This window comes from Phocoena sinus, chromosome 2, assembly GCF_008692025.1.
Source record: "Phocoena sinus isolate mPhoSin1 chromosome 2, mPhoSin1.pri, whole genome shotgun sequence".
NCBI lineage: Eukaryota > Metazoa > Chordata > Mammalia > Artiodactyla > Phocoenidae > Phocoena > Phocoena sinus.
The window spans coordinates 149,026,723-149,054,224 of NC_045764.1; the positions used below are offsets into that span (position 1 = coordinate 149,026,723).

Below are 27,502 nucleotides of genomic sequence, written 5' to 3' on the forward strand. Positions count from 1 at the left end.
AATACTGAGCTCTGCGCGTCTGGAGCCTGTGCTCCGCAGCAAGAGAGGCCGCGACAGTGAGAGGCCCGCGCACCGCGATGAAGAGTGGCCCCCGCTTGCCACAACTAGAGAAAGCCCTCACACAGAAACGAAGACCCAACACAGCCAAAAATAAATAAATGAATAAATAAATTAAAAAAAAAAAAAAAAAGAAATCATGGGCCGGGGTGTCCGAGAAGAAGGGATCATAGATCGTAGAGGGAAACCAGGAACAGATCCGGGAGGTGCCTCAGCTGCTCAACCCCACAGCAGGAGAAGCAGCTGCCTCCCACTTTACAGGGACCTTTGACCAAGCTCCAAAAATTCCTGGCTGAGGGGAGCAGGGAGTGGGGCTTTTTGAATGGAAGAAACAGATTTTCCTTTTCTAGAGAGGCTTTGGGTAATCCCACTCCCTTTTCTCTGCCAAGCTTTATCTTTGCCTAAGAATTCACAGAAGTCCCCAGGGGCCCCTGCTACACAGCTGCTGCATCTCCTCTCTTCACTGACAGGTAAGAAATGGGCCAGATTTAGCAAGCTTACTTTTTTTTTCCACACGCGGGCCTCTCACTGTTGTGGCCTCTCCTGTTGCGGAGGCTCCGGACGCCCAGGCTCAGCGGCCATGGTTCACGGGCCCAGCCTCTCCACAGCACGTGGGATCTTCCCGGACCGGGGCACGAACCCGTGTCCCCTGCATTGGCAGGTGGACTCTCAACCACTGCGCCACCAGGGAAGCCCCAATGTGGGATTTTTAAAAAAGAGTTGTGGCCGAAGCATAGAATTCAGGGGTAGAGGACAAGCAGACGGCTGGACACAGGGCTGTGTTGTATGTAAGGTGGGCATGGAGGAAGAATGGCACAGAACCGGAAGACTTGAGTAGAGAGGAAATGGGACTGGTGCCAGCCCCAAAAGCGAAGGGCAAGCCAAGCCTTGGCATAGACCCAAAGGGATGGAGGCCCTGGGCATCGCAGGTCACCGGGGATGGATGTCAGCAGAGCTGTACGGGGGGAGATGGGCGGGGAGGAAGCCAGCCAGCGGCGGGGAGAGAAAGTCCAACCTCCTCAGGCGTTCCGGGCGGCCTGGCAGACCTCCCAGACTTGGGCTGGGGCGGGCACCCACAGAGCGGGCTCCGGGAGACAGGTAGGAGGAGGATGGACAGGACCCCGGGGGCGGGGGCGGCTCGCCCCTGGGCTGCTGCAGGAATTTGCCCCGCCCGGCTCCCGGGGAGAGCGGCGTGGGAGGAATTGGGGGCCCCGGGAGGAGACCCCGCCTCCCACTCTCCGCTGAGGCGGGCGCGGCGCCGGGTCCCCGCTCCGCGTCGCGCGCCCTCGGGCAGGGGTGGGGGAGGTCGTGGGCGCGCAGGAAACCCCGGGAGCCTCGAGGGCTGGGGCCGGGCGGACAGACGCAACCCAGGCGGCCCGCGCCAACCCTCCCGCCTCCTCTGCCCTCCCCCACGTCGGACGCCGTTCCGGCGCGGGTCTCCGGAGACCGAGCGCCCCCCTTCCCCGGTGCCGCTGCGGCTGTGGGCCTGGAGCGCCCGAGCCCGGGTCCCTGCACCGCCGACCCGCGCCTCACGTCGCAAGCCGCCCCTCTCCGTCCCGGGGGCTGCACGGGGCCCGTTCCCCCTGCGGGGCGGGCGCGGGGGAGATCCTCGCGTGGGGACCGGGAATGGCGCGAGGGGACCCTAGACGCCGGCCCCCAGCACAGCCCGCGCGGAGCCGCAGACCCGCTCGGCCGGAGTCCGCCGCTCCCAGTAGCAACTATAAATAAAGTTCTTTTCTTCTGTCCTTCCTGCCGTCTTTTCTTAAGCTAGGCTCATCCCCGCCCCCTGAAGGCAGTCTCTACTTTAGAGAAGCAGCATCTTTGCCGTTAGCCCGAGAACAAGGCTCCCCGGGCACCTCGGCTTCCCCTCCCGCGCGCGGTTCTTACACGAGGGGCCGCAGAGGCGAGGCTGGACCGCGGCGGTGCGAGCGGGAGGCAGCACGCCACCGCCCTCACCCCGCCAGCCGCGTGGACCTCCGGTTTGCAGAGAAAATGATGCCTACGTGAATCACAGTTGGTGCTAAATTAACGGAGCATGTGCATGGTTAAATGTGCCAGGTTATATTTGGCTGAACCTGGGTTAGGTATGCTCTATTTTGTTCTTCTAAACTGCAATCATTTTATGCTTAAGAAAATTAAAGAGAACAATGATAGAATTTCAGATTTTAAAACTTAAGCATACAAGCCAGTGCTTGTTTAATGTTTTGTACTGAAAGGGGCACGTTGTGTATGTCATTCTCCAGTACAGTGACATGTACACACCTGCACACCTACTGCACACATGCACGAGACTGCACTCAGACACTCTGTACCTGCTGCACTCGCACACATATGCGTGCACACAGGCATTTTGTACACACACACGCACACACTGCACTCACTCTGCACACACACACACCCCTTAGGGAACCTGCTTGTGGAGCTTCTCCAGTACAGAGAAATGCTGGCTTGGGTTTAAAGTAAGATACAATTAATATTTTTAAAGCATTTAAGATGAGTTTTAAAAGTGCCTGCAGAGACTTTAAAAAACATTTTTATTAACGAGTTTTTAAACAAGCGCTGTAATGGCTTTTTAAAAAGAATCTCTTGCTGAATTAAAACAGTGAGTCTGATTGCTTTGATTCTGAACTCCCGGTCTTTTAACAAGGAAGTTTTTTTTTTTTTTTTCTTTTGCTGTACGCGGGCCTCTCACTGTTGTGGCCTCTCCCGTTGCGGAGCACAAACTCCGGACGCGCAGGCCCAGCGGCCATGGCTCACAGGCCCAGCCGCTCTGCGGCATGTGGGATTCTCCCGGACCAGGGCACGAACCCGCGTCTCCTGCATCGGCAGGCCGACTCTCAACCACTGTGCCACCAGGGAAGCCCTTGTCTTTGTTTTTAAGGAAGTATTTTTAATTGCCCTCTTTCCATCCCTCTGAAACCCTGAAAGAAGTTACTCTTGAACTTTTAGAAGCCAGTTATAGACGGGCCTTCCCTCCCTCACCGTGTGAGTGGCACGGCCGCTCCGCTGCGCCCCACGGCATCCCCACCAGTCCCTCTGCGGGTGTCCGGGTCACCTGTGGGCAGCCGGGAAGGAGGGACAGGCCACCCGCGCCGCGCCGGCCCAGGAGACCGCGAGGAGCGCGGGATTCGGGGTGGGTGGGGCGGCGCCTTGTCCCGCCCACGCGCTCCAACCCTGGCCTCTCCCGCAGGCCAGGCCGAGATGCAGCTGCTGCTGCTCGCGCTTCTGCTGCTGCCCCAGGCGCCCGGGTCCTCGGTGAGTTCGACCCTTCCCCTCCACCCTGCCCCGCCCCGCCCCGCCCCGGGAGGACCCTGCTGGGGAGGCGGGGGCGAGGGCTTGGCCGCGGGCCAGGGCTTGGCCGCGGGCCGGAGTCCCCGACGGCTGGAGCACCCCCGGCAGTGGCGCCATCCCCAGGAGAGGGCCAATGTCGGCGACGGGGACGGTGGTGTGGGAAAAGGGAACCCTCGGCCCCAGCTCCTTCAAAGAGGGGTGGGACCTTGAAACTTCCCTCCTGGCTTTGAGGCACAGTTTGCAGAAATGGCAACGTCCCAGCGCCCTCCCCCTTCAGAAGGTGCTGGGGGGCACTGCTAATGCTGGGAACGTCCTGTCCGGGTGGTATATCACGGTGGAAGGAAGAGGGGGTCAGTGCTGGCGCCAGACAAGATGCAGGGCTAGGTGGCCCATCCCACCAGATGTCTGCCACCTGCCTGGGACCAAACTCAGCTGCTCCTCAGTGGGGCGGTTTGGGGTGCCAGCCATTCCCCACTGCCTTTGGGGTTAGCATCTAGAGCAGGGCTGACCGATAGAACCTTCTGAGATGATGGAAATGTTCTGCATCTGTGCTGTCCAATAAGATAACCACTCAGTTCATGTGGTTACTGAGCACATGAAATGTGGCTAATGCAGCTGAGGAACTGAATCTCATTTGATTTTGATTAATGTGAATTTAAATAGACTCATGCGGTTAGTGGCTACCGCATTAGCGCAAATTTAGAAAGTGGACACAGGAAGTCAACTGGTGATCACAGTAGTGGTTTCATTAGCCCGAAGGACAGGGCTCCCTGGAGAACACACCTGGGTTCTATGGAGGTACAGAGAATCTTCTAGACCACAGGACCGATCTTTGGGGAAGGGACTGTCTGCAGAGCAGGGCTTGGTCCTGGAGGCTGCTCCTGACAAGTTTCTCCTGCGTTGACAGGATGGAGGGCACAGATTCTGTCCTGTCCCTGGAGGGCGCTCCGCAGGGGGAGACCCACAGCCCTACCTAGCCCTCCGAGGCCAGCAGGAGGACCCCTGAGAAAGGACCCAAACTGTTTGCTGCCTTGAGGAGGGCAGGGGGAATGATGCCTCAGTGGAAATGTGAGTGGAGGATGAGAAGGACTCCTCCGACCAGGGCCGAGAGGGGCGGGCAGGGATGGACGTCAGCAGTGGGCACTGCTCCAGAGCCCCACGGATTTAGCATGGGCCACAGTCAGAGCAGAGAGTGGGCTAAAGCCCCCTTGCTCATGTCCTCTCCACCACCTTCTGGCATCTCCGGGTCATCTTTGCCTCCCCATGGTCCTTGTTCCCTAAGTGCCACACTCTGAGGTCCTCGGCACAGGCTTTATCCTAGTGCCTGGCTGAAGCTCAGAGCTCAGGGTGGGGGTGGGGCATGGTGACAGTGTCAGGACACCAGGATGAAACTCAGAGCCACCTCCTAACAGCTGTGACCCTAAGCAAATCACCAGGTCTTAGATTCCTTTAATGGGGGGGCAGGGGGATAATAACACCCACCCACAGGTTGCATGCAGGTGAAGTGAGTCAAGGTATCCATAGCAACCTGGGTCCTCTTTGGTGCTCTCTCCCTTAGAGACACCTGGATAGCTGGGGCTGAAAACTCTCCACACCCCCTGCACTGTCTGGGTGAGGGTGTGGCTCAGGCTGGTTTTAGCTGGGTGCAGCCCCCTGCCCCATGGCCCGGGCCGGTTCTAGCTGAGGCCAGGACTTCCTCACCTGACCCCCAGAACTTCATGGGATCATTCTCAGTGCTGACAGGGGTCAGCCTGAGCAGTGTGAGTAGCTGATTACAGAGGGATAAAGCACCACGCCCCTTGCCGCCCCCAACCCCAGGCTGGTCGGGGGGAGGCTTCACGAGGGGGACTTCCAATCTCCTTGCCTCTGCCTCTGTTCCCACTCCCACCCTCACCCATGCACGTCGGGCAGCTGATCCCCTGGGAACAGTGCAGCAGGAAAGGGGGCTCCTGAGTTGCCCAGGTGGGGGTTGGAGGAGGAGCTGGTGGGGTGCTGAGAGTGTCAGGGGGCAGGTGAGGACAGGCCCAGGGTGAGGGTGGACTGGAGCAGCTCATTCTGGCTTCACACCACCATGCGGCTCATGGTTTGGGTAATTATAGAGAAACAAGATGTGTCTGTGATGCTGCTGGCTGGCTGCTTTCTTTTTGTCAGAGAAACTAAAGTACAGGACAGGGCCTGGCTCTAGGATGCCTGCTTCACGGGTGCTGGGCTCGGGGGCAAGGGGATGTTTGTAAGGCTTGGTACTTAAGGGGTCCTGTATTCAGGTGAGTCCTCCCCCACCCCATCCTGAAGGCCCAAGGTGGCTGGGTGGCAGGGGTGCCCCTTGTTGCCTTGCCCACGCCGGTAAGCCCAGCCCAGTCGCAGGGAAGGGTAGACTGGGGAGGCTCCGTCTTGTTCTTCAGGAGTGAGACTGACATCCAAACAGGACTTGGTCAGAGGTAATTAGTAGCCAGGCGGAGGTGGCAGGATGAGAAAGCAGCAGTTCTTGTGGGCCGCTTCCAGAATTCTTATTTTGTAGTGATGAGTCTGGAGTGGAGGTGCTTGTGGTCCCTGGAAAGTCACCCTCCAACCCCGACACTCAATATCTTCCCCTTTAAAATGGGAACGGATCCAAGTAAATTTTAGTTTAAATTTCATAGAACACTTTTATATTCTGGTTCGCTGGTTTTTGGAGGCTTGGCGATTTTGGCCCAGTTAGAACTGAAGGGTAAATGATTTGAGGTGTGAAAGCTCAGACCTTTGGTCTGGCTGGCCCTTCCTTCTTGGTTTTGTACGTGGTTCATTGCATGTGTGAGTTGTTTTGATTCAGGGTTCTGGTTTTATTATAAAACAAGGAAAACCTGATGTTTGGCACCGAGGCGCTAGAACCTCCATCCTCACCCGGCGGGTGGCTCGCGACGGGAGGAAGAGTTAGGACTTGAATTCTTCCTCTGGAAAATGGCAGGGATTTCTTTCCCCTAGAGATTCTTATGTCGTGATGCCCTAAAATAAAGTCCCCTTCCAGCAAACGGGACATATTTCCAGTCCTTTTGCCTCCTAGCAAGAAATCAAGTCCAACACTTCTCCAGCTCCTTAGGCCTCGGCTAGTGTCGGCGTTGGTTCTCCAGGTGAGGTCGGTGGGAACCTGGTGAAAGAGCAGAGGCCTTGAGTGGAGACAACCTGCTATTGTGTCCACCTGTTCCTACGTGCCTCCCTCTCTCTCTGCCTCTCTTTTCTCCATGCACTGGGGTCCGTCAGGTTGTTCTGAGGAGTGAATGAGAGAATATGTGTGTAGCATGTGGGCTTCTGATGCCAGCTGCAGGGTGTCCGATCTTTCGGGTGGGAAACTGTATCTATTAGGATTATTTTCCTGTTACAGAGTCCCAAATAACAGTCCTTCCACAAGAAAGACTTGATCCCTCTTTCAAATAAACACCCAGAGGTCAGAAGTCTAGGGATGTTCTGTCTCACCACATCCTCCAGGCTCCAGATTCTTCTATCTTTGCTTCACTATGTGAAGCCTCCATTCCCAAATTACCTTATAGTTTAGAAGGCTGCTCCAACTCCAGCCATCACATCTGATTTCCAAATAGCAGGAAGGAATACAGGAGGAAGAAAAAAAGGGCAAATGCACATGCAAGCTATCTCTTAGGGACACCTTATTTTATTGCGTTTGTAGATACTGCATTTTTTACCGATTGAGGGTTTGTGGCAACTCTGTGTCGAGCAAGTCTGTCGGTGCCGTTTTTCCAACAGCATTTGCTCAGTTTGTGTCTCTGTGTCACATTTTGGTAATTCTCATAATATTTCAAATTTTTCATCATCATTATACTTGTTAGTTATCTATGATCAGTGATCTTTGTTACTGTTGCAAAAAGATTACAACTTTCTGCAAGTTCAGATGATGGTTAGCATTTTTTAGCAATAAAGTACTTTTTAAAAATAAATGATTTTATTTTTTTGGCTGTGTTGGGTCTTTGTTGCTGCGTGTGGGCTTTCTCTAGATGCGGCGAGCGGGGGCTACTCTTCATGGCGGTGCGCAGGCTTCTCATTGCGTTGGCTTCTCTTGTTGTGGATCATGGGCTCTAGGGGCACGGGCTTCATTTGTTGTGGCACGGGCTCAGTAGTTGTGGCTCTCGGGCTCTAGAGCACAGGCTCAGTAGTTGTGGTGCACGGGCTTAGCTGCTCTGCAGCATGTGGGATCTTCCTGGACCGGGAATCGAACCCGTGTCCCCTGCACTGGCAGGCAGATTCTTAACCACTGCACCACCAGGGAAGCCCCAAGTACTTTAAATTGAGGTGCATACATTTGTTTCTGTTTTTTCTTAGAACGCTTAATAGATTACAGTATAATGCAAACAACTTTTATAGGCACTGGGAAATCCCCATATTTGTGTGATTTGCTTTTTCACCATATTTGTTCTATACCGGTGTTCTGGAACCAAACGTACAATATCTCTGAGGTATGCCTGTACTGGAGGCTGCTACCCAACACTTTTATGTACATCTCACTGACAAGAATTTAGTGATATAGCTGTGGTTAGCTGCAGGAAATCTGGGAAATGAATTTTGGGGTGGAGGCAGCCAGGTATCCAGCTAAGAGTCAAGGGTTCTCTTAATAGGAGAAGGGGAGGATGGATATTAGGAAAGTCCTGGGAGTCCCTGCCACAGATCGGCAGGAAGAAACCACAGCCCCCACTCCAACCACGCACGCACACACGATTAGATAAGTTCTTATTCTAATAGGCCAGAGCTACAAAAACATGGCGCTGCCCGTGGGCAACATTCCCCGCACAGGTGGAGCCCTGTCTGCCTGATGACACGCTGTTCTTCCTGCCCTTTTGTATCTCCCTCCTGGAAGGGCATGCTTTGCTGATCCGTGGGCTTCCATTCAAGGGAATGTTTGCAGACATCTTGATTCTCAAACCAGGCTCTTCCCAGCCAGGGGATATCACAGTCAGGGGAGAGATCTCTGCCCCCAGCTTGGCGGCTTGCCCGCTGTACTTGGCAAGTAGGGGCGGCTGGTGGAGGTGGCGTTGACGGATGAGAAGGCCGGCTCCCAGCTCCTTATGGTGACAGCTGGCCAGTTCCACAAATGAGTATGTCCGGGTGCCTGGTGGTGCTGCCGTCCTGAAGGCTTGGCACTAAGAGACAAGATTTCAGGTTCTTTGCAGGGGAGGGGGTGTTTTGAGACAGGGGGCCCCGGGGGAGCCCTGAGCACCCTGTGGGGCTCCGAGTGCTGAGTCCCCTCCTGAGTGTCTCCTCCCGCAGGCTCCCAGGGTGAGGCGGCAGAGTGACACCTGGAGCTCCTGGGGTAGCTGGAGCCCTTGCAGCCGGACCTGTGGAGGGGGCGTCAGCTTCCGGGAGCGCCCCTGCTACTCCCAGAGGTAGGAAGGCGGGAATGGGCCAGTTTGTAAAAAGAGGGCAGGCGTGAGGGAGCAGCTGGGTCTTGGGCTAGGTGTCCCGGGCCAGTGCCAGGCCACAGGGGCAGGACCTACGACGTAATGGATTTGTGCTAGGAGCAGCGTTAGTGGAGAATTTGAAATTGAGTCATTTCCACGTCCTTACACTCTGACTGCAACAACAACCTTATTTCAGGGGGCTGGAGCCATTCCTGCTTCATCCACCCCGAGTCTCTAGATCCTCATGCAGTGCCTGGCAGGTGCAGTGAATTCTTGTTGAATTAATGAATAATCTCCAACAGTTTAACCTGTGTGGTTTCTCTACTGTCAGCCTCTTTGTCAAGTATAGATGTTTTTCGCTCTAAGTGACTTAGTAAGCACCTGCTCTGTGCTCTGCACTCTGATAGGTACTATAGGGTGCAAAAGAAGGGGTGATGACACCCTGCCTGTCAGTGGGTTTACCTGTTCCTGAAAACTTTGCGTGAAGAGGGAGAGAGATAAGACATTACTATAAGTGCCTTATCCTCATTTACTCCTTAAGTGGCAGAATAACCTTACCAAGTGGGTAAGTATTATATCTTATTGTGTCTCCAAGGGCAGAATTTGAGGCTTCTCTGGGAATTTGCTTTAAGAGGCAGAGAGGCCCCAAGTTAGACAAACTCCGGGGTAGTTAGACTTCTGGGTCTGGCTTCTCCCAGGTATAAACAGAGGGCTGATTAAACCTACCTAAAGGGATTTATGTGTGAGGCCGCACCCCTCCTCTCCTTGCCACCCCTCGGGCCCGGTGGTGCCCACCAGGTGGCGCCACCGAAGCTGGGGTCCTGGCGGGGGAGCCCCAGGAGGGGGCGGGGTGTTGGGTCATGGGGGTTCGGGTCTTCCCAGCGCTCTCGCCCTGCAGGAGAGATGGGGGCTCCGGCTGCGTGGGCCCCTCCCGGAGCCACCGCTCTTGCCGCCCTGAGGTAAGGTAAAACCCCCGGGGGTGGGGGACAGCTTCCCGGACGCCCTGCTCGGCTGACATCCTAGCCCTCGGGGGCCCTCCTGTCGGTGCACAGCAACCCCTTCCTCACCCACCCTGAAATGATAGCTTCGCCCGGGCAGCCCAAGGCCCCTAGAGCGGGCTCACGGGAACCCTGGGGACCCGACTCCACCTCCCCGAAGCTACAGCGGGGGTTGGGGGGACAGGACCCCACCTCCCCGGGGCTAACCGGGCGGCAGACCCCAGTGGTGGACCCACGAGCCCCTTCCCTTGTCCCCTTCGCCCCGCAGAGCTGTCCCGACGGGGCCCGCGACTTCAGGGCGGAGCAGTGCGCCAAGTTCGACGGCCAGGAGTTCCAGGGGCGGCGGTACAAGTGGCTGCCGTACTACGGCGGTAAGTGCGCGAGTCCCTCCGACTGCTGCCCCTCCCTGCGTTGCCCTATGCTGGGCCCCATCTTTGGGGGATCTCTTTGCTACACTGACTGCATTTCTCAGTTCTCACTACCATATTATAGACACGTTGTCAAATACATTTAAAGAGAAACCTCCAGTACCCCCAGCAGGGCACAACAGTGGTGGTCGTTTTGAGGTTTTTCCATCCTTTTCCCCTCTGTACGTACGTTTTCAAACAAAGCCTTGGCCAAGCCTCTGACGTTTTGAGACTTCTTTTGTTTGGCCTGCTCCGGAAGCATTCCTCACTTGGCAGGAGGCATGGTGGGGGGCCAGGCAGGGGTGGGGTGCGAGGTGGCGAGTGGAGTCTGTGCCCGAGTTTGTGCAAACTGCAGGCTGGGCTGCAGGGGGCTTGATGTGGCAAGAGCTCTTTTACTCAGAGTCTCTGGGGCCGGAACCTGGCTCTGGGTAAATCTGAGGAAGATGTAGGTCATTAATTTTTAGAGCAATACAGTTCAAGAAAACAAACAAACAAAAAACACTAACATGTGTACTTAAAACATTTTAGATGAGTCAGGACATACCTTAGGATAATCCTTCTGAGTAGTAGTTTTCACTGCTCACTGTGGATGACTCCTGGAAACTCTGTGGCACTCGGGGTTCCAAATCAGTAAACAGAGCTGTGTGTGCTCTGGGGTGGGGAAGGGGTCTTGGCCAGAGGCGGGGGTGGCCCCAGTCGGGTGGTTTGCATTCATTGCTCCTCCTGGATCCTAAGGTTGAGGGTATGTTGAAAATAATTTAAATACATGTTATAGAAAAATTAGAACACAGAGGAAAGTTTAAAAAGGGTTGTTGAGGGATGCCTTCTTTGGGTGGAGGTGATTACAATCCTGTTAGCACTTCTGGGCTGTTTAAACAATGTGTATATAATATTTAGATAAATATAAAAATTGAAACAAGAAAAAAACCTTAACCCTATCTCTTTCATAGGATCCCGGCTAGCATTTCATGCTAGCCCTTTTCACATTATTCTCTCTCTGTTTACATATTTGTAGTTATTACATAGAATCACTTTGCACTCTGTTATAAGCGTCTTCCCACATTACTGTCTGGCCTTCATAATCATAGTTTTTAATAGCACAGTCAACATGCATAATATTCTAGTGATAGATAATAGAGTAGCTGATTGTTAAAACTTGGACTATTATAAATAATAAGGCTGGGATAGACCTCTTCAAATGTCTAGCTTTTTCCTTATTCTGGGATTTTTCTTCGACTTGATTCCCAGGGATTCCCAGAGATGCAGCGGTTTCGGGGAGAGCATCCCTTCTCCCTGGGTTGGGGGTGGGATTCTGAGCCACTGGGAGTATGTATGGTGCTGTGGGCCCCTCCCAGTCGTGGGCGCGCGTGCTTCTGGCTCCTGCCTACACTTCGCTGTTGCTAGGACAGGCCTTGAACCTCGCTCAGCCTCTCAGCTTTCCCCTCTTGTTCGCCACAGCCCCAAACAAATGTGAACTGAACTGCATTCCCAAGGGGGAGAGCTTCTACTACAAGCACAGGGAGGCCGTCATCGACGGGACACCCTGCGAGCCTGGCAAACGGGACATCTGCGTGGATGGCAGCTGCCGGGTGAGTTATGCCCCCACCCCCACCAGATGGCTTGAGGCCTGTTGCAGACGTCACCCAGCCCCGCACCAGCAGGCCAGGGGCTCTCATGACTTTGACGTCTTCTCAAGACTAGCTTCTAAGGTGCCTTGCATCGCAGATGCCCTGTGACCCTCTTACCTTTGCCCTTTGAAAACTCTAGCCCCACAGTAAGAGGAGCCCTGTGGGTGGCACTGTGAATGCTGAGGCTACCACCTCTTCCCGGTAATTTTGTTTCCACGCTGCTCTTCACAGCTGCTCACAATTATACTAAATGAACCTCTCTTCCGTTATTTTTTTTAATTAATTAATTTATTTATGGCTGTGTTGGGTCTTCATTTCTGTGCGAGGGCTTTCTCTAGTTGTGGCAAGCGGGGGCCACTCTTCATCGCGGTGCGGGGGCCTCTCACTATCGCGGCCTCTCTTGTTGAGGAGCACAGGCTTCAGACGCACAGGCTCAGCAGTTGTGGCTCACGGGCCTAGTTGCTCGGTGGCATGTGGGATCTTCCCAGACCAGGGCTTGAACCCGTGTCCCCTGCATTAGCAGGCATTTTCTCAACCACTGCGCCACCAGGGAATCCCCATTATTCTTAATTCTTTCCATTCCCCTCTCCCACCCCTGGATTTCCTCCTATTTTCAGATACTTGAAGACAATGTCCCTGTAGCCTTCTCTCCTGTATCCTCAAATCTTCCAGACATAAATATTCTAATACATTCGCCAGTGTATTTCTTCTTTTTTTTTAAATTTATGTATTTTATTTATTTGTTTTTGGCTGTGTTGGGTCTTTGTTGCTGGGCGCGGGCTTTCTCTAGTGGCGAGCGGCGGCTACTCCTCGTTGAGGTGCACAGGCTTCTGACTGCGGTGGCTTCTCTTGTTGTGGAGCATGGGATCTAGGTGCACAGGCTTCTGACTGCGGTGGCTTCTCTTGTTGTGGAGCATGGGATCTAGGCGCACGGGCTTCAGTAGTTGTGGCATGTGGCCTCAGTAGTTGTAGCTCATGGGCAAGTAATAGAAACCCAACTAAAACTGACTTAAGGAAAAAGATGCCACTGAGGGAGGGGCTGGCTGCAGGTGCCTGAATGACGTTGCTGGAAGCACCTCTCTCCTTGTCTCTTTGGTTAGCTTGGGGGCAGACAGGTTCTTCTGATGAGGTGTGAAGATGGCCCAGCAGCCCAGGCTTCAGTTGTCCCAGCCTGGCAACTCCCTGGGACAGGGCGCCCTATTCCCAGGAGTTCCAGCAACCCGGGGTTGCCTTTGGCTTGTCCTGGCCTGGGGCTCCCCCTGTGAGCTTTGAGCAAGGCATACAACCCGCTGATTGGCCCGAAGCCACTGTTGGGGGACTGTATGCAAACTCTGTGGGAGAGAGGCGGCTCCCACAGAGGGAGGAAGATGAGGTGCTATTGCCAGAGAAGGGGACACGGGTGCCGAGCAGGCAGAAGAGGTGGATTGTCAGCCACAGGCCAGATTCAAGGTTTACTCGGCCCCCATGGCTAGTGAATGGTTACTGCACCTCCTGGACCTGGCTATGTGGCCAGGGTTCAAGTCCTGGTGTGACCGTGACTCACTCTGGTCTCTCCCATCTCCCCTCATCTCTGCCTGGCAGGTTGTCGGCTGTGACTACAACCTGGACTCGTCGAAGCAGGAGGACGAGTGTCTGCAGTGTGGCGGTGATGGCACGACCTGCTACCCCGTCACAGGCGTCTTTGATGCCAATGACCTCAACAGAGGTGGGGCTCCTCCCGGGGTCCACAGACAGTTGAGAGAAGGGTCTGTTACCTGCTCCTTCCTGGCCTGTCTCCCTCACTGGCTGAGTTGCTCTCATGGCACTTAGTGGGTCTGATCTGGCACTCAGGTCATGAAAGCCCTGAGGTCCTGCCTTGGGGTGGAGGCCAAACCCTTGTCCAGAAGCCTGTGGGCTCACACTAGGGTCTCTGCCCCCTTATCCAGTGGCCGGATGCCTCCTCATCCCTTCCCCCACTGTCCCCATCTGCCCCCTCCCCTCCCGGTCAGTATGGGTGCTGGAGCCTGCCCGCCCCTCTGGGCTTTGGAAGGCTGTCTGCTCCTCAGGAACACTCTTTCCCAAGCACCCCGCCCTGCCTGTGTCCTCCTTGCCCTTCCCTGACCCCACCTGTGCTGCTGGGCACGTAGCATCCTCAGGGCCACCTCCTCCCTGTGGCCGAGTGGTCCCGGAGCATCTCTGTCCCCTCAGGCTACAACCAGATCCTCATAGTTCCCGTGGGGGCCACCAGCATCCGCATTGAGGAGGCGGCTGCCAGCAGGAATTTCCTGGGTGAGGAAAGTTTTGGGTCTGGGGCAGGGGGGTGGGTCCTGCCAGGGCAGCTGACCTGGGTGCTCGCCCCGCACAGCGGTGAAGAGCGTCCGTGGTGAATACTACCTCAACGGGCACTGGACCATCGAGGGCGCCCGGGCCCTGCCTGTGGCCAGCACCATCCTGCACTATGAACGGGGAACTGAGGGGGACCTGGCGCCCGAGCGGCTCCACGCCCGCGGCCCCACCTCGGAGCCCCTGATCATCGAGGTGAGGGGGCGGCCAGCAGGAGGGCTGTGGGCTGGGCGGGCACGGCCCCCTGGCATCAGGCCTCAGTGGGGACCCTCCTGCACAGCTCATCAGCCAGGAGCCCAACCCTGGCGTGCGCTTCGAGTACCACCTGCCCCTGAGCGCCCCCCGGCCCGGCTTCAGCTGGAGCCACGGCTCGTGGGGCGACTGCAGCGCCACGTGTGGTGGAGGTGAGGGCAGGGCCCCGGTCAGGGGGCGCGGCTGCACGCGGGGCTTGGCTCTCTCTTCCGGGCGCTCCAGCTGTGGGTGCGAGGTGGACAAGTAGAGGAGACAGCTTCACGTCATGGGGGGGGTCACCTGGGGGAAACCCAGAGATCAGGAGACTCGAGGAAGGGCCCCCACCCAACCTAAGAGAACCAGAGGGCTTCCCCGAGGCAGTGGCATCTCACAGGAGACAGTATTCCATTGTCAGTGGAGCCTGGGCCTGGAGCTAGTGGTCAGGTGTCAGAGCGGGGCTCCATCGCCCACAGATACAAGTCTCTGAACCTCAGTTTCCTTATCCGTAAATTGAGGATGGTGATGGCAGCCTACCCCAGGGGGTCATTTGAGGCTTAATCAAGGCGACGCTTGGGATATGTCCGGAAGGGTGCCTGGCCCAGAGAATGCATTTGGCGAGTCTGGGCTGACTGGTTGCCTGCTACGGCCGGGCCTCTGCAGGTCAGCAGACCCGCCCCGTGTTCTGCACCATCGACAGTGAGGTCTACCCCGAACACCTGTGCCGGCACCAGCTGCGGCCGGCTGACCGCCGCCCCTGCAGCCCTCAGCCCTGCCCACACACCAAGCGGTGAGGCCCTGCTGGCCCCTTTGGCCCCTGCGGGATCCAAGCTCTTAGGTGGGAAGGGAGTGGGGTCCTTCAGCCACTTTAGACGTTGAGCAAAGAAGGAGGTTGAGGGGCTCCTCAGAGCTGTGGCCAGAGGGGGCAGCCAGCCGTCAGCCAGGCAGGGACAGTGGGGGGTCCTGAGCATGAGACCCCAGGCTATTCCGTCCGCCATCCTGAGCCCACACAGTGCCCAGAATGTCCAGGCTGGCGGCGGGAGGGTTGGCGGGGTATCGGAGGCCCCGTTTGTCTGAGCTGGCAGGGGACTTGGCAGATGCCAAGGAGTGGGCCAGGGCTCGGGCCAAGGGGACTGAGGGCATTGGCAGTGCCTGTGTTTGTGCACAAGGGACCTCTTACCTGCACCGGCCCAGAGCGTGGCCCCTCACTGGTGCCCAGCGTGTGTGCAGGAACAGGTGCTCCTGGGCCACAGGCTCCCCGCAGGGCTGTGCAGTCCTTCCTCCCTGTGGCCTTGGTGGCAGCTGGTCTCTTGGGATGGTGGTGGGTGTGGCTTTGCATGTGGGCTGGCCCTTTCTTCTAGGTCCTTGGGCCCCACAGCCAGGAAGGGCCACTCCCCACTTGGGTGAGCACAGCCCCTCCGGGAGATGCTCCCCACTAAGTTCAGCCCCAGAGGGGATGGAGTCTGGCTGGGGGTGATGGCTGACCTGGCGAGGAGGAGGAAGTGGGGGACGCAGGTGAGGACAGGAACTCTGAGAGGGAGGCGGCCAGGCTCCGTGTTTTTAGGGACCAGTGCACAGTGGTGGGAATGGGTGAGCAGGGCCGGACCTTGGCCTTTGCGCAGGGCTCTTTGCCCCTCACATGCACTGCCTGATGCTCAGAGAATGGGCTGGGTGGGGGTTCCCCACTCCGCTCCTGTGCCCCCTTGGGCCTGGACCTTGGCGCCTGCTGCAGGGCCAGCCTCACCGCCTGCCTTCCTGCTCCCTGCCAGCTGGAAGACGGGGCCCTGGACTCCCTGCTCGGCCTCCTGTGAGGGCGGCTCCCAGTCCCGCACCGTCTACTGTGTCTCGTCTGATGGCCCCGGCGTCCAGGAGGCTGCTGAGGACACCGAGTGTGCGGCCCTGCCTGAGAAGCCCCCTACCACACAGGCCTGTAACCTGCAGCGCTGCACAGCCTGGAGCGCAGAGCCCTGGGGCGAGGTGAGGCCCGGGCCTTGCTAGGAGGGGCGGAAGTCAGGAGCTGGGTCTTGGGCCTGGGCAGTAGCAGGGCAGGGCTGGGAGGCTTGTCCTCCGCCTCCGGCAGACAGATCCTGGGAGTAAAGTGACCTGCCACGTGGTCTTGGAAGCAGTGGCCAAGGCTGGGACTAGAGCGAGGGCCTGGATTCCTGCTCCCGTGTTCTTCCTCCTTCTCTAGGGTCCCAGGCCGGGTGGGAAAGAAGAAGCCGGGCACGTTGTTTGGGGGCCAGGGAGAAGCTGGGGCTGCTGGTCACTGCTTCTGGCACCTACCTATGTTGCAGTTGCAAATGAAGGAATGTGGAAAACGCACCTCAGCTTGGTATCTGCAGCCATGGTTCAGGCTATGTAACCGCAGGGGGATGACTCGGCCTCTCTGGGCCTGGGAACTGGGCATGGGGCAGCAGGGTGCTGTCTGCCCTCTGGGCCAGGCTGGTGGGACTCCAGCTGGGCGAGGACCAGCTCGTGCTGACAGCCCGGTCCTTACAGTGCTCTGTCAGCTGTGGCGCCGGGGTCCGGAGGCGGACTGTCACCTGCCGGGGTGACGAGGGGTCTCTGCTCCACGCCACAGCGTGCTCCTTGGAGGACCGTCCCCCCCTCACTGAGCCCTGTGTGCAGGAGAGCTGTCCCCCCCTCAGTGACCAGGCCTGGCACGTAGGCGCCTGGGGTCTAGTGAGTACTTCCCCCCACCCATACCTGCTGCCCAATCCCGGTCCCTTGGGTCTCTGACCGGAGGCTGCACATGTGCCTGTCCTTGGGTCTGACACGCAGTACCAGGCACCTTCCCCCTTCCCCCTTCCCCCTGCCTTATGGGTACCCCCCCACCCAGTCTCAGGGTCTCTCTCCCTTTGCGGGCTTGTTCTCTCTCCCCACTCCCACCCCGGGGGGCCCCAGTGCTCCAAGAGCTGCAGCTCGGGCACTCGGAGGCGCCAGGTGGTCTGCGCCATTGGCCCGCTCGGCCACTGTGGGAGCCTGCAGCCATCCAGGCCTGTGGATGTGGAGCCCTGTAACACGCAGCCCTGCCATCTTCCTCCAGGTAAGGACAGGAGGGGCAGCTGGTAGCTGGCCCCACCTCTTTCCCTGTTATCAACCTGGCCAGCCCTTCCTGCCGCTGGGCCTTTGCCTGTGCTGTCAGCCCCCTGGAACGCTCTCACACATCACCGTGTGCGAAGCCTTTGCCACCCACAAAGTCCGGCTCTGGACAGCCTCACCAGGCAGCCCTGTTTCCCCCGCTTGGAGGTGGCATCCCTTACCCCACCCCCATAGCTCACTGTAACTGCTGTCACTCTTAGGTTGGTTTCCGGGTGCTGCAGTGGTTGTACATGGTTTGTAGGCCTACTAGCTGTAAGCTTCTTGAGGGCCAGGTCGCCTTCCTTCTTTCTGTTTATACCCCTGCAGAACTTAGCTAGCGCGTGCTAGGTACTCAGTAATTGTTGAGTGACTGGGTTACTGAGTGCACAGAGGGAGGCCGTCCAGGAAGGATTGTCCTCGCGTATTGCCTCTGCCTTCCCGCCTCCCCTCACCCCCATCCCCACTGGGAAGGCAGGTGTCCCAGTCGTGAGGAGCTGCAGGACAAAGGGCACAGAGGCCAGCAAATTACTTGGTGTGAGGAAGTGTTACTGAGGGAAGGTATGGGTTGGGGCTGAGCCGGGGGGTGGGTGGTCGGCTTTGAGATACTGCAGAGAGGCGTTTGGCCCTGATGTGCTAATGATGGGGGAATGGTTGGGTTCCAGTGGAGGCACGTGGCAAGGTGGCTAAGAGCCAGTGGCCTGGAGGCAACAGCTAACCTGGATTCAAATCTCCACTCCACTGCTGACCAGCCATGTGGCCGTGGGCAGCTGCCCCTCCTCTCTGATCCTCAGTTTGCCCATCCGTACAGTGGGGTTAATAAGACTGACTTTCCAGGCTTGTGATGATCGCTTGGCACAGTGCCTGAATGCACAGTACTCCATAAGCAAAGGGTGGGTGGCAGTGGCGGTGAGGCTCTGGGGGACCCTGGGCCGGGCTCCTGGGGCTCCTTCGCCTGGGCCTGGCCCTTGGGGTGCACAAGCAGATGGATCCTCGGGCTCTTACAAGCCCAGCTCCCTGGAGCCACTCGGTGTCCCAGGACCCTGGATGCCTTCCTGGAAGAGGCTGTCCTGAACTTACCCCCGAGAGGCATTCACATAGGTCGAAAGGAGGGAAACAGAAAGAGAACTTCAGGCCAGGCTGAGTTGTAAAAGAAATAACCTTCATTGCTGTTTTCATAATTATAAAAATAATTATGTTCATTGTGGAAAATTTGGAGAATTTAGAAAATTAGTATATAGCGAGAAACTTAAATTACCCTTGACTCCATCCATTGTTGGGATAAATCTTTAGTGAACTTCCTTGTAACGTATGGGTGATTTTGTATCTCCTTTTTGCCCCTAATGACATTTGGTCTGTGAACATTTTTGTCTTGTGATTTCTAGGGGCTCCACAGAAGTCCATGGTGGGTAGGAATTTAGAATTTAGGTGGTTCCTGCTGTTTCGGGTACTGTAACTAGTGCTGTAGTGCTTACTGGCAAGTGCCCGGGAGGAGGGGCCGAGGGTGCAAAGAGGCGGCCCCTGAGGGGTGGGCTTCTGAGCGGACACACCGGACAGCTCTGCTTCCCCGTCTTTTCTAGACTCTTGAGCAGTGCTCGCCAATAGAAATAGAAGGCAAGCCCCACATGTCATTTAAAATTTTCTAAGAACCACATTTTATTTATTATTTTTAAGAGTTATTTATTTTATATATTATTTTTGGCTGCAGCAGGTCTTAGGTGGGGCATGCGGGATCTTCACTGAGGCACGTGGGATCTTGCGGTGTGCAGGCTTCTCTCTAGTTGTGGTGCGCGGGTTTTCTCTTCTCTAGTTGTGGCGCGTGGGCTCCAGGGCGTGTGGGCTCTGTAGTTTGCAGCATGCAGGCTCTCTAGTTGAGGCACGCAAGCTCAGTGGTTGTGGCGCACAGGCCCAGCTGCCCTGCGGCATGTGGGATCCTGGTTCCCCGACCAGGGATTGAACCCACAGTGCTAAAATTTCACTGGTGTAGTCGATCTCGATTTAGATGTCATGAAACGTACAGTTGAAAAAGCAGATTCACATCCCCAAGTTGTTCCAGACATACTGAAGGTTTTTCAATAAATGAATCAAGTGTCAGTGTTTAAATTTAAAAATAATTCTAGTTCGGTAAAATTTAAAACTCGGTTTCTCAGTCCCTCAAGCCACATTTCAAGTGCTCAGTAACTGCGAGACCAGTAGGGGCCCAGGACCGGCCCTCGGCACAGGATATGGGGGTGATGACAGGTCTGTCCAGGGAGGGTGCTCTTCGGGCTGGGGTGATGCTGAGGGCCTCAGGCCTCTGGCTACTGATTAAATTTGTCTAATAGGCCCAGGGGAGCCACTGAAAGTTTTGGAGCTAGAGTGACGCCATGAAAGATGTTTAGGACAGATTTGGCACCTGCCTGAGTGTCAGGCCAAAGTGGAGAGAGTTGAGAAGTAGGAGCCAGGTGGGGAGCAGGTGCAGAAATCCAGGCTCTTAGAGAGAATGATGGGAGTGGAGGAGCCTGCGCTGGCCCGGCAGAGCCTCATCCCCTGCGGGTGTGGGTGTGGGGAGGGGCCCCGGACTCCAAGTTAAGCCTGAAAAGGTGGCAGAGAAGAGTCACAGGAGGGGAAGCCAGAGGCAGGGTGGGCTTGGCAGAAAGGTGCCTTTCAGGCAACGGAGAGATAGCAGGAATTCCAAGGCTGGCTGGGGACTGTGAACGCAGGGCCGAATGTGCGTAGGAGACCAGAACAGGGGAGAGAACTGGAATCAGCCTTGTCCGAGGTTTTGGCCCAGGTTGGGTAGGTGATAAAATGAAAACAAAGATTTTACCTCTTCTCTACTGGAATCTTCCAACCCTAAATCATTATTTTTTAAATATTCCCTGGAGACTGGCAAGATGTCCATGCGAGAATGGGATTTTCACTTATTTTATTTTTTATAACTTTGTTCCACTAGGTAGTAATGTTTATTGTGGAAAATTTGAAAAACTAACAAATAGAAGGAGGGGACCCCCTGCACCTCTGCCTCACAAAACACACACACACACAAAGCACTCAGAAACTTTCACTGTGAGCATTTTGGTGGTTTTGTTTTTTTAATTTATTCAAGTATAGTTGATTTATGATGTTGTGTTAGTTTCTGCTGTACAGCAAAGTGATTCAGTTTTATTTTTTGAAAGATTATCATTATTTTTTTAAATTTATTTTTGGCTGTGTTGGTTCTTAGTTGCGGCACGCGGGATCTTCATTGAGTCATGCGGGATCTTTCGTTGCAGCGCCTGGGCTTCTCTAGTTGTGGCGTGGGTTCCAGAGTGCATGGGCTCTGTGGCTTGTGGCACGCAGGCTCTAGTTGAGGCGCACGAGCTCAGTAGTTGTGGCACTCAGGCTTAGTTGCCCCGTGGCATGTGGGATCCCAGTTCCCTGACCAGGGATCAAAACCGCATCCCCTGCATTGTAAGGCGGGTTCTTTACCACTAGACCAGCAGGGAAGTCCCCAGTTTTATATATATATGTATGTGTATAAGTACATATGTTGTTTTCCATTATGGTTTATCTCAGGATGTTGTATATAGTTCCCTGTGCTATACAGTAGGACCTTGTCGTTTATCCATCCTCTATGAAATAGTTTGCACCTGCTAATCCCAAACTCCCCATCTATCCCTCCCCCACACCGCTCCCCCTTGGCAGCCACAAATCTGTTCTCTGTGAGTCTGTTTCACAGTCACTGTGAGCATTTTGGGGGTGTCCTGCTAGTATTCTTTTGGGTATCATTTTTTTAAATTCCTATTATCCTAATTTTATCTACTCAGCCTTTTGCATTTTTTCTCTAATATTTTGTGATGAAAATCTTTTTAAGAACTTAATATTGAGGTGGTTAAACATCATACAGCGTAAAATTCACCCATGCTAATGGTACAGTTTGTGGGTTTTAGTAAGTTTACTAAGCTGGACAAGAGACGATGAGAAATTTGGATCACACAGGAAAGTTGAAGAGCTGTGTGGTGAGCGGCCGGCCACGCGCCCACCATCAAGTTCACAATTAATATTTTGTTGTAATTACTTTTTCATCATCTACTCTCTATCCCTTCATCTATTAATCCAGTTGTTTTTAATATGGATTTTTTTAAATTGACGTGAAAATCAACACAGTTAACCACTTTAAAGTATACAGTGTGCTGTTTTTATTTATTTATTTTTGGCTGCACTGGGTCTTCGTTGCTGCACGTGGGCTTTCTCTAGTTGAGGCGAGCGGGGCTACTCTTCGTTGTGGTGCGCGGGCTTCTCACCGCGGTGGCTTCTCTTGTTGCGGAGCACGGGCTCTAGGCACGCAGGCTCAGTAGTTGTGGCGCACGGGCTTAGTTGCTCCGCGGCATGTGGGATCTTCCCTGACCAGGGCTCGAACCCGTGTCCCCTGCATTGGCAGGCGGATTCTTAACCACTGCGCCACCAGGGAAGTCCAAGTAGACAGTGTGCTCTTATTTGTTGTGTTCACAATGTTGTAACAACGACCAACTCTCTAGGTTCAAAAATTTTCATCACCCCATATAAACACTCTGTACCATCAAGTAATCACTCCCCATTAACCCTAGTCCCCTTCCCTGGTCACCTGACCTGCTCTCTGTCTCTATGGATTTGCCAATTCTAGATAATATCAGATAAAAGGAAGAGCAGACCTTTTGCATCTGGCTTCTTTCACTTAGCGGAATGTTTTGAGGTTCATCCAAGTTGTGGCATACATCAGCACTTCATTCCTTGTTACGGATAAATCGTATTCAGTTATATGGATGTACCCGATTTGTTTATCCATGTGTCTGTTGATGGTTATTTGGGTTGTTTTCACCCTTTGGCCATAATGAATAATGCTGCTATGAACATATTCATGTAGGAGTTTCTGTGTGGGTGTGTATATTCAGTTCCCTTGGGTATATATTTAGAAGGGGAATTGCTGGGCTCTATGGTAACTCCGTTTAACTTTGTGAGGAACTGCCAGGCTGTTTCCACAGTGTTGCACCATTTTACATTCCCACCAACAGTGCATGGGTTTCCAGTTTGTCCGCATCCTCGCCGACACTTGTTATTTCAGTCTTTTTTGATTAGAGTCATCCTAGTGCATACGAAGTGGTGTCTCCTTATGGCTCTGATTTGCGTTTCCTTAATGACTGATGATGTAGAGCATCTTTTCATGTGCTTGTTGGCCATCTGCGTGTCTTCTTTGGAGGAGCATATGTTCAAGTTCCTTGCCCATTTTAAAACTGGATTGTTTATCTTTTCATCAGTCCAATTAAAAATGTTTCTGTATCATTTTTTGTTTTATGTCATTGGGATCAAACATAAACGCTAATTTTACATGTGGCTTTTCCTTTTGCTGAACACGTAACATGAGCATTTTCTATGCAATCAAAGACTCTCATGAAACCTGGGAAGGGTGTTTATAAAAACACAAGTCTGCTCCTTTTTCCTTCTACTGTCCTGGGTTCCCCAGGTCCTGCCTGAGTAGTGGGGTGGGAGCAGATGTTGGTGGGGGTGACCTTCCCTCTGCACTCTGACTGCCCCGGCTCCCTGCAGAAGTCCCCAGCATGCAGGACATGCACACCAGCCCCAGGGACCCGTGGATGTCTCTGGGCCCACGGGAGGCCCCCGCCTCAGGTGAGAAGCTCAGTGGAAGGCCCCAGCCCCGGGCCCTTGAGGTGGAGGTTGAGGGTGGCAGCAGGTGGTTTGGGGGGATGGGGAGAGGTGGGTCTGATGCGGACACAGATGGAGGGTGAGGAGCCAGGTGGAGACATCACATGACCTTTGCTTCCTCTTCTCTCTAGATTTCAGAGACCAGTGGTGGGCACCCCAGGAGCAACCCTCAGCTCGGGGTAACCCCAGAGGCGACCAGAGCCCACACCTGCCAGCCCCGGGCCCAGCCCCACCTCTGCGGCATTCCTCACACCGGCAGCCCCTGCGGTCTGGCTTGGGGCCCCGTGACTGCAGACACAGCCCCCATGGGTGCTGCCCCGATGGCCACACTGTGTCTCTTGGGCCGCAGTGGCAAGGCTGCCCGGGGGCCTCATGTCAGCAGAGCAGGTGGGTGCCTCTTCCTTCTCCCCAGGTCTAAGAGGGAAGGTGTGTGTTCAGGGGGTGTGTCTGATGCATGGGCAGTGTCTCTGCTCGGAGAGGGCATGGGGTGGCTTAGCAGAGCTCCAGGCTGAGCTGCCCTGGTAGCGCAAAACCGAGGGCTTGGCTTCCTCTCGCTGAGCTCCTTAACGTGCCGGCTGTGGGCAAAACCCCCTGCTTTCTCTGCAGAAGTCAGCCTGTTGAGATGTAGCGTGAGGCTCTGGGAAGGCAAGTGGGCTATGATTCTAGCTCTCCGATCCAAACCAGGCCCCCAGTCCCTCAGGGGCTGTGGTGCTAAGGGCTGAGATTCGGCACCCAGCAGCCTGGGGGTGATTCGCAGCTCAGCCACTTACCAGCTGCGTGCTGGGTGACTTGGGGCAAGTTATTAACCTCTTTGATCTTGGCCTCCTCTGCTGAGAATTGGGAACAATGACAGCTACTGACTGGGGTTCCTGTGAGGCTGAAACGAATCACATGGTGCCTGGCACATAGAAGGTGCTTTGATACGTTCCTTCTTTCACCTTCCTTCCCAACTCCTGGTTGGTGGAGGTGAAATAAGTGGTGGGCTCCTCTGACACCCTCTTCTGCCCCATTGCCCAACTGCTGACATTTTGTAAAAACTCCCTGGGAACCTGGTGTTTGGGCAGGTTCAGGTGCATTTCCCCCTCCTTGGTTTTGTGGTGGGCTGTGTGAGTTGAAGATGTCTCAATTATTAAGGGTTCAGCTCTGCGTATTGTTTTCCTGTTGCCCTCACTGGGAGCCTCTAAGCAGTCAGTGGACATGGCAGAGACTGGGGTTCACAAACCCGTCTCCCACGTGGATCTTCACCCGGTCAGCCCCTGGCTCAGGGAGCCTCAGAGCCTGGATCCTGGGATGCAGGAAGCTCAGGGTCCCTGGTAGGGGTGGGGGTCAGGGCTGGGTGGTGAGGGGAGGGCGTGTGATGTCTGTCTAGGTTCGGGTGCTGTCCTGACGGGGTGTCTGTGGCCGAGGGGCCCCATCAGGCTGGCTGTGCGAGCTCTTATGGACGCAGCAACACCGGGAGCAGGCCACAGTCGAGAGAGGTGGCTTCCACGGTAAGTGTCTGGTCACGTGAGGGGCAGGAGTCCAGCCCCCGAGCCTGCCCAGTGCCACTGCGACCCAGGCTCTGCAGCTTTAGCCTTGCAGAAAGGAGGTCCCTGAAGCCGGCTGGACTGGACCATCCTCTGGAGGGCATAGGGCTTCAGCGACAGGCCTGGGCTGGAGCTGGGGGGGTCAGCCAACATTCTCCTGGCCTCTGGTCTGCCCCCAGGGCTGGGGTTATGCTCCGCGCGTTCACAGTTCTGTCCCTCTTCCTGCCATCCTCTGCCTGGCAGCCTGGAGTTCCCGCCAAGAGCCAGACTTACTTCCAACTTCCCAACCTTGGGCTTCCTCCCCAGGCCCAGCAGAATGAGCCCAGTGAGTGCCGGGGCTCCCAGTTCGGCTGTTGCTACGACAACATGGCCTCTGCGGTGGGCCCTCTTGGGGAAGGCTGTGTGGGCCAGCCCAGCTACAGTGAGTGGATGCCCCTTCTTGTCCTTCCTGGTGGGTAGGCTCTGGTCCCACTGTGCTCGCCACCCCACCCAGAGCCGAGAACCTTCCTACTGCCTTGGTTATTGCTCTTTTCTTCCACAAATACTTACTGATCACCTACTAGGTGCCGGGCCAGAGAACAGTGCAAGATTATTACCGTGTCCAACAGTTTGCACTTGTCGCCGCCTGGTTGCTTGAGGGCGTTGGGTGGGGACTCCACAGAGAAGGAAGGCTGTACTGCCCCCGGGGCTCAGCCCCCTCCAGAGACAGGGAGGTCAGCGCTGGGATGGACGGGGTGTCCCCACCCTGCCTGGGATGAGTCCTGGAAGGAGGGCTGTGAGGCGGGTGCATGGGTGGAGCGCCAGGGACCATCACAGGGACGTTGGAAGCTAGGTGGGCTGGTGGGCTGAGTCTGCAGGGAGCTGGGCACCTGGATGGGCTTTAAGCAGGGGCCAGCGTGGTCACATCTGAATGCGGAGAGGGAGCAGGCTGTGCCTGGGAGGAGGGTGATTATTATGGGCAGGCTGGGGACTGGAGAAGGTTCAGAGCTGGTGAAGGGCCCTGGGAACAAGGGTGGGCCCCTCACTGGGCATCTTCACAGGCCTTTGGGGGCTCAGGGCTGGGTCCTCATTGTGAGCTAAGTACAGCAAGGTTTGGCCCTGGGGTTGCTCTGTGTGCGCCTGGGTCAGGTGGGAAAGAGCACGAGGGAGCCTGTCCAGGGAGCTCATGGCCCTGACCTTTGGACGGCTCTAGTTCTGGGGGTGGAGGTGGACGGGGATGATTGTGGAGGCTGCTGGGTTCCCAGCCCAGGGCAGGTCTGGGCAGTGAACAGACTGTCCCCAGGGCTGGTCAGGGGCCCAGTGTAGATGTGCTCCATACCCTGGGAAGGGCCTCACTCCTACGTCCTGGGCAGCGTTTGCAGCTTCATTACTGGGTCTCGGTGACCTGCGTCCTCCCTGCCCCCTCAGTGTACCCTGTGCGGTGCCTACTGCCCAGCGCCCATGGCTCCTGCACGGACTGGGCCGCCCGCTGGTACTTCATCGCCTCCGTGGGCCAGTGTAACCGTTTCTGGTATGGTGGCTGCCATGGCAACGCCAATAACTTTGCCTCAGAGGAGGAGTGTGTGAGCAGCTGCCGGGGACCCCAACATGGGCCCCGCCGACATGACCCCGGGGCCTCTGGCCAAAGCACCCATAAAGACAGTGGCGGCAGCGCTCCTGGGGACCAGCAGGAGGCCAGCCGGCACGGGACGGGGCCTGTTGTCCAGAGAAAGCCCTTGCCTTCCGGTGGCCTCTGGTGGCAAGATCAAGAGCCTGGGCCGGGGGCCGTGGACCACAGACAGGCCTTTGGAGAAGGGCCCCAGGGCCAGGAGGTTGGGCCCAGTGCCGCTGGACTGGACAGAGACGCAGGACCACCAGTGCCACCTTCCCACAGCTCCTCCTACAGGTGAGGCCCACCTTCCCCAGGTGGGATGGGGGATTAGGGACCCAGGCCCAAGGGCTGAGCCTTTTGGAGCTAAAACCCTGAGGTCAGCTGGGCCCCCCTCCATCCCTAACCTGGAATCTTCCAAACAGCCCAGACTGGAGGGCCTTGCTACCATCATTCTACAGATGGGGAAGCTCAGGCTTTGGAGATATGAGACTTGCTTAGGGTCAGGCAATCGGTGGATGGTGCTGCCTAGACTCTCCAGCAGATCTTGCCGGTATAGCCCAGGGCCTGTCTAGTTGAGGCCTAGGTTATAAGCTTCAATGACCTTTGGTAAGTCATCCAAATTCTCGAAGCCTCAGTTTCTTGACCTGTAAAATGATGATGTGATCTCATAGGTTTAATGTGGGTCTCATTTGTTGTTAGTCTTGTGACTGTCATATTAATGAGATTTGGGAAGATTAAAAGCAAAATAAATAAAACTTTGAATTCCAAAGGGATCAGGCATGTGTTTAGCTCCCCATGGGAACCTGATGTTGCTTCTGTCCCAGCCTCTCCATTCCCTGGGCTCTGTGCCTATTCTGTGCTCTTGCAGGAACAGGTTGAGGTAGCAATGCCTGGGGATATTGAGGGGTCGGGGAGGGCGGATTCCTGAGTCCTCGGGCTTCTGGAGCTTGGCTTCCCCTGGGACCCTCTGGCCCCACCGGTGCCCAGGATGGGATGGGCACCAAGCTTTCTGTGTGGTGAAGTCCCTGGTCTCGGCACTCATGCAGACCCTCCCTCCCACCTTTCCAGGATCACCCTGGCAGGCTCAGAGCTTCCCTGGTACAGGTGGCCCTGGGGCAGCTGGTGCGGCTCTTCTGCCAGATGACAGCTCCCTGGACCCCGCCAGGTGGCAGAAAGACGGGCGGCCTATCTCCTCTGACAGGTGTGTGTGCAGCCTGCACAGCCCCTCTGATCTCCTGGGACGGGGGGTGAGTGTGTGTGAGGCGACGGCGCCTCTTATAGGAGCCAGGCTCATTGTTGCCTCAGGAGCCCAGAGCTCAAGCGCCCTCTCTTCA

At 55.8% G+C, this 27,502-nt stretch overlaps 1 protein-coding gene across 1 annotated transcript in view; it reads left to right on the forward strand.

Moving 5' to 3' along the window:
- The first annotated feature begins 2,010 nt into the window (after window positions 1-2,010).
- Window positions 2,011-27,502, forward strand: part of PAPLN (papilin, proteoglycan like sulfated glycoprotein) — a 33,806-nt gene continuing 8,314 nt past the window's right edge. The window contains 22 exon segments of the mRNA XM_032624743.1: window positions 2,011-2,141; window positions 3,248-3,312; window positions 8,599-8,714; window positions 9,628-9,688; window positions 9,996-10,098; window positions 11,593-11,723; window positions 13,344-13,467; window positions 13,950-14,030; window positions 14,107-14,279; window positions 14,365-14,488; window positions 14,976-15,102; window positions 16,082-16,289; window positions 16,812-16,994; window positions 17,217-17,358; window positions 22,935-23,015; window positions 23,183-23,438; window positions 24,421-24,541; window positions 24,884-24,998; window positions 25,985-26,462; window positions 27,237-27,256; window positions 27,259-27,318; window positions 27,321-27,369. Of these exon segments, the coding sequence (XP_032480634.1) occupies window positions 2,093-2,141; window positions 3,248-3,312; window positions 8,599-8,714; window positions 9,628-9,688; window positions 9,996-10,098; window positions 11,593-11,723; window positions 13,344-13,467; window positions 13,950-14,030; window positions 14,107-14,279; window positions 14,365-14,488; window positions 14,976-15,102; window positions 16,082-16,289; window positions 16,812-16,994; window positions 17,217-17,358; window positions 22,935-23,015; window positions 23,183-23,438; window positions 24,421-24,541; window positions 24,884-24,998; window positions 25,985-26,462; window positions 27,237-27,256; window positions 27,259-27,318; window positions 27,321-27,369 (2,867 nt within the window). The 5' untranslated portion in view covers window positions 2,011-2,092.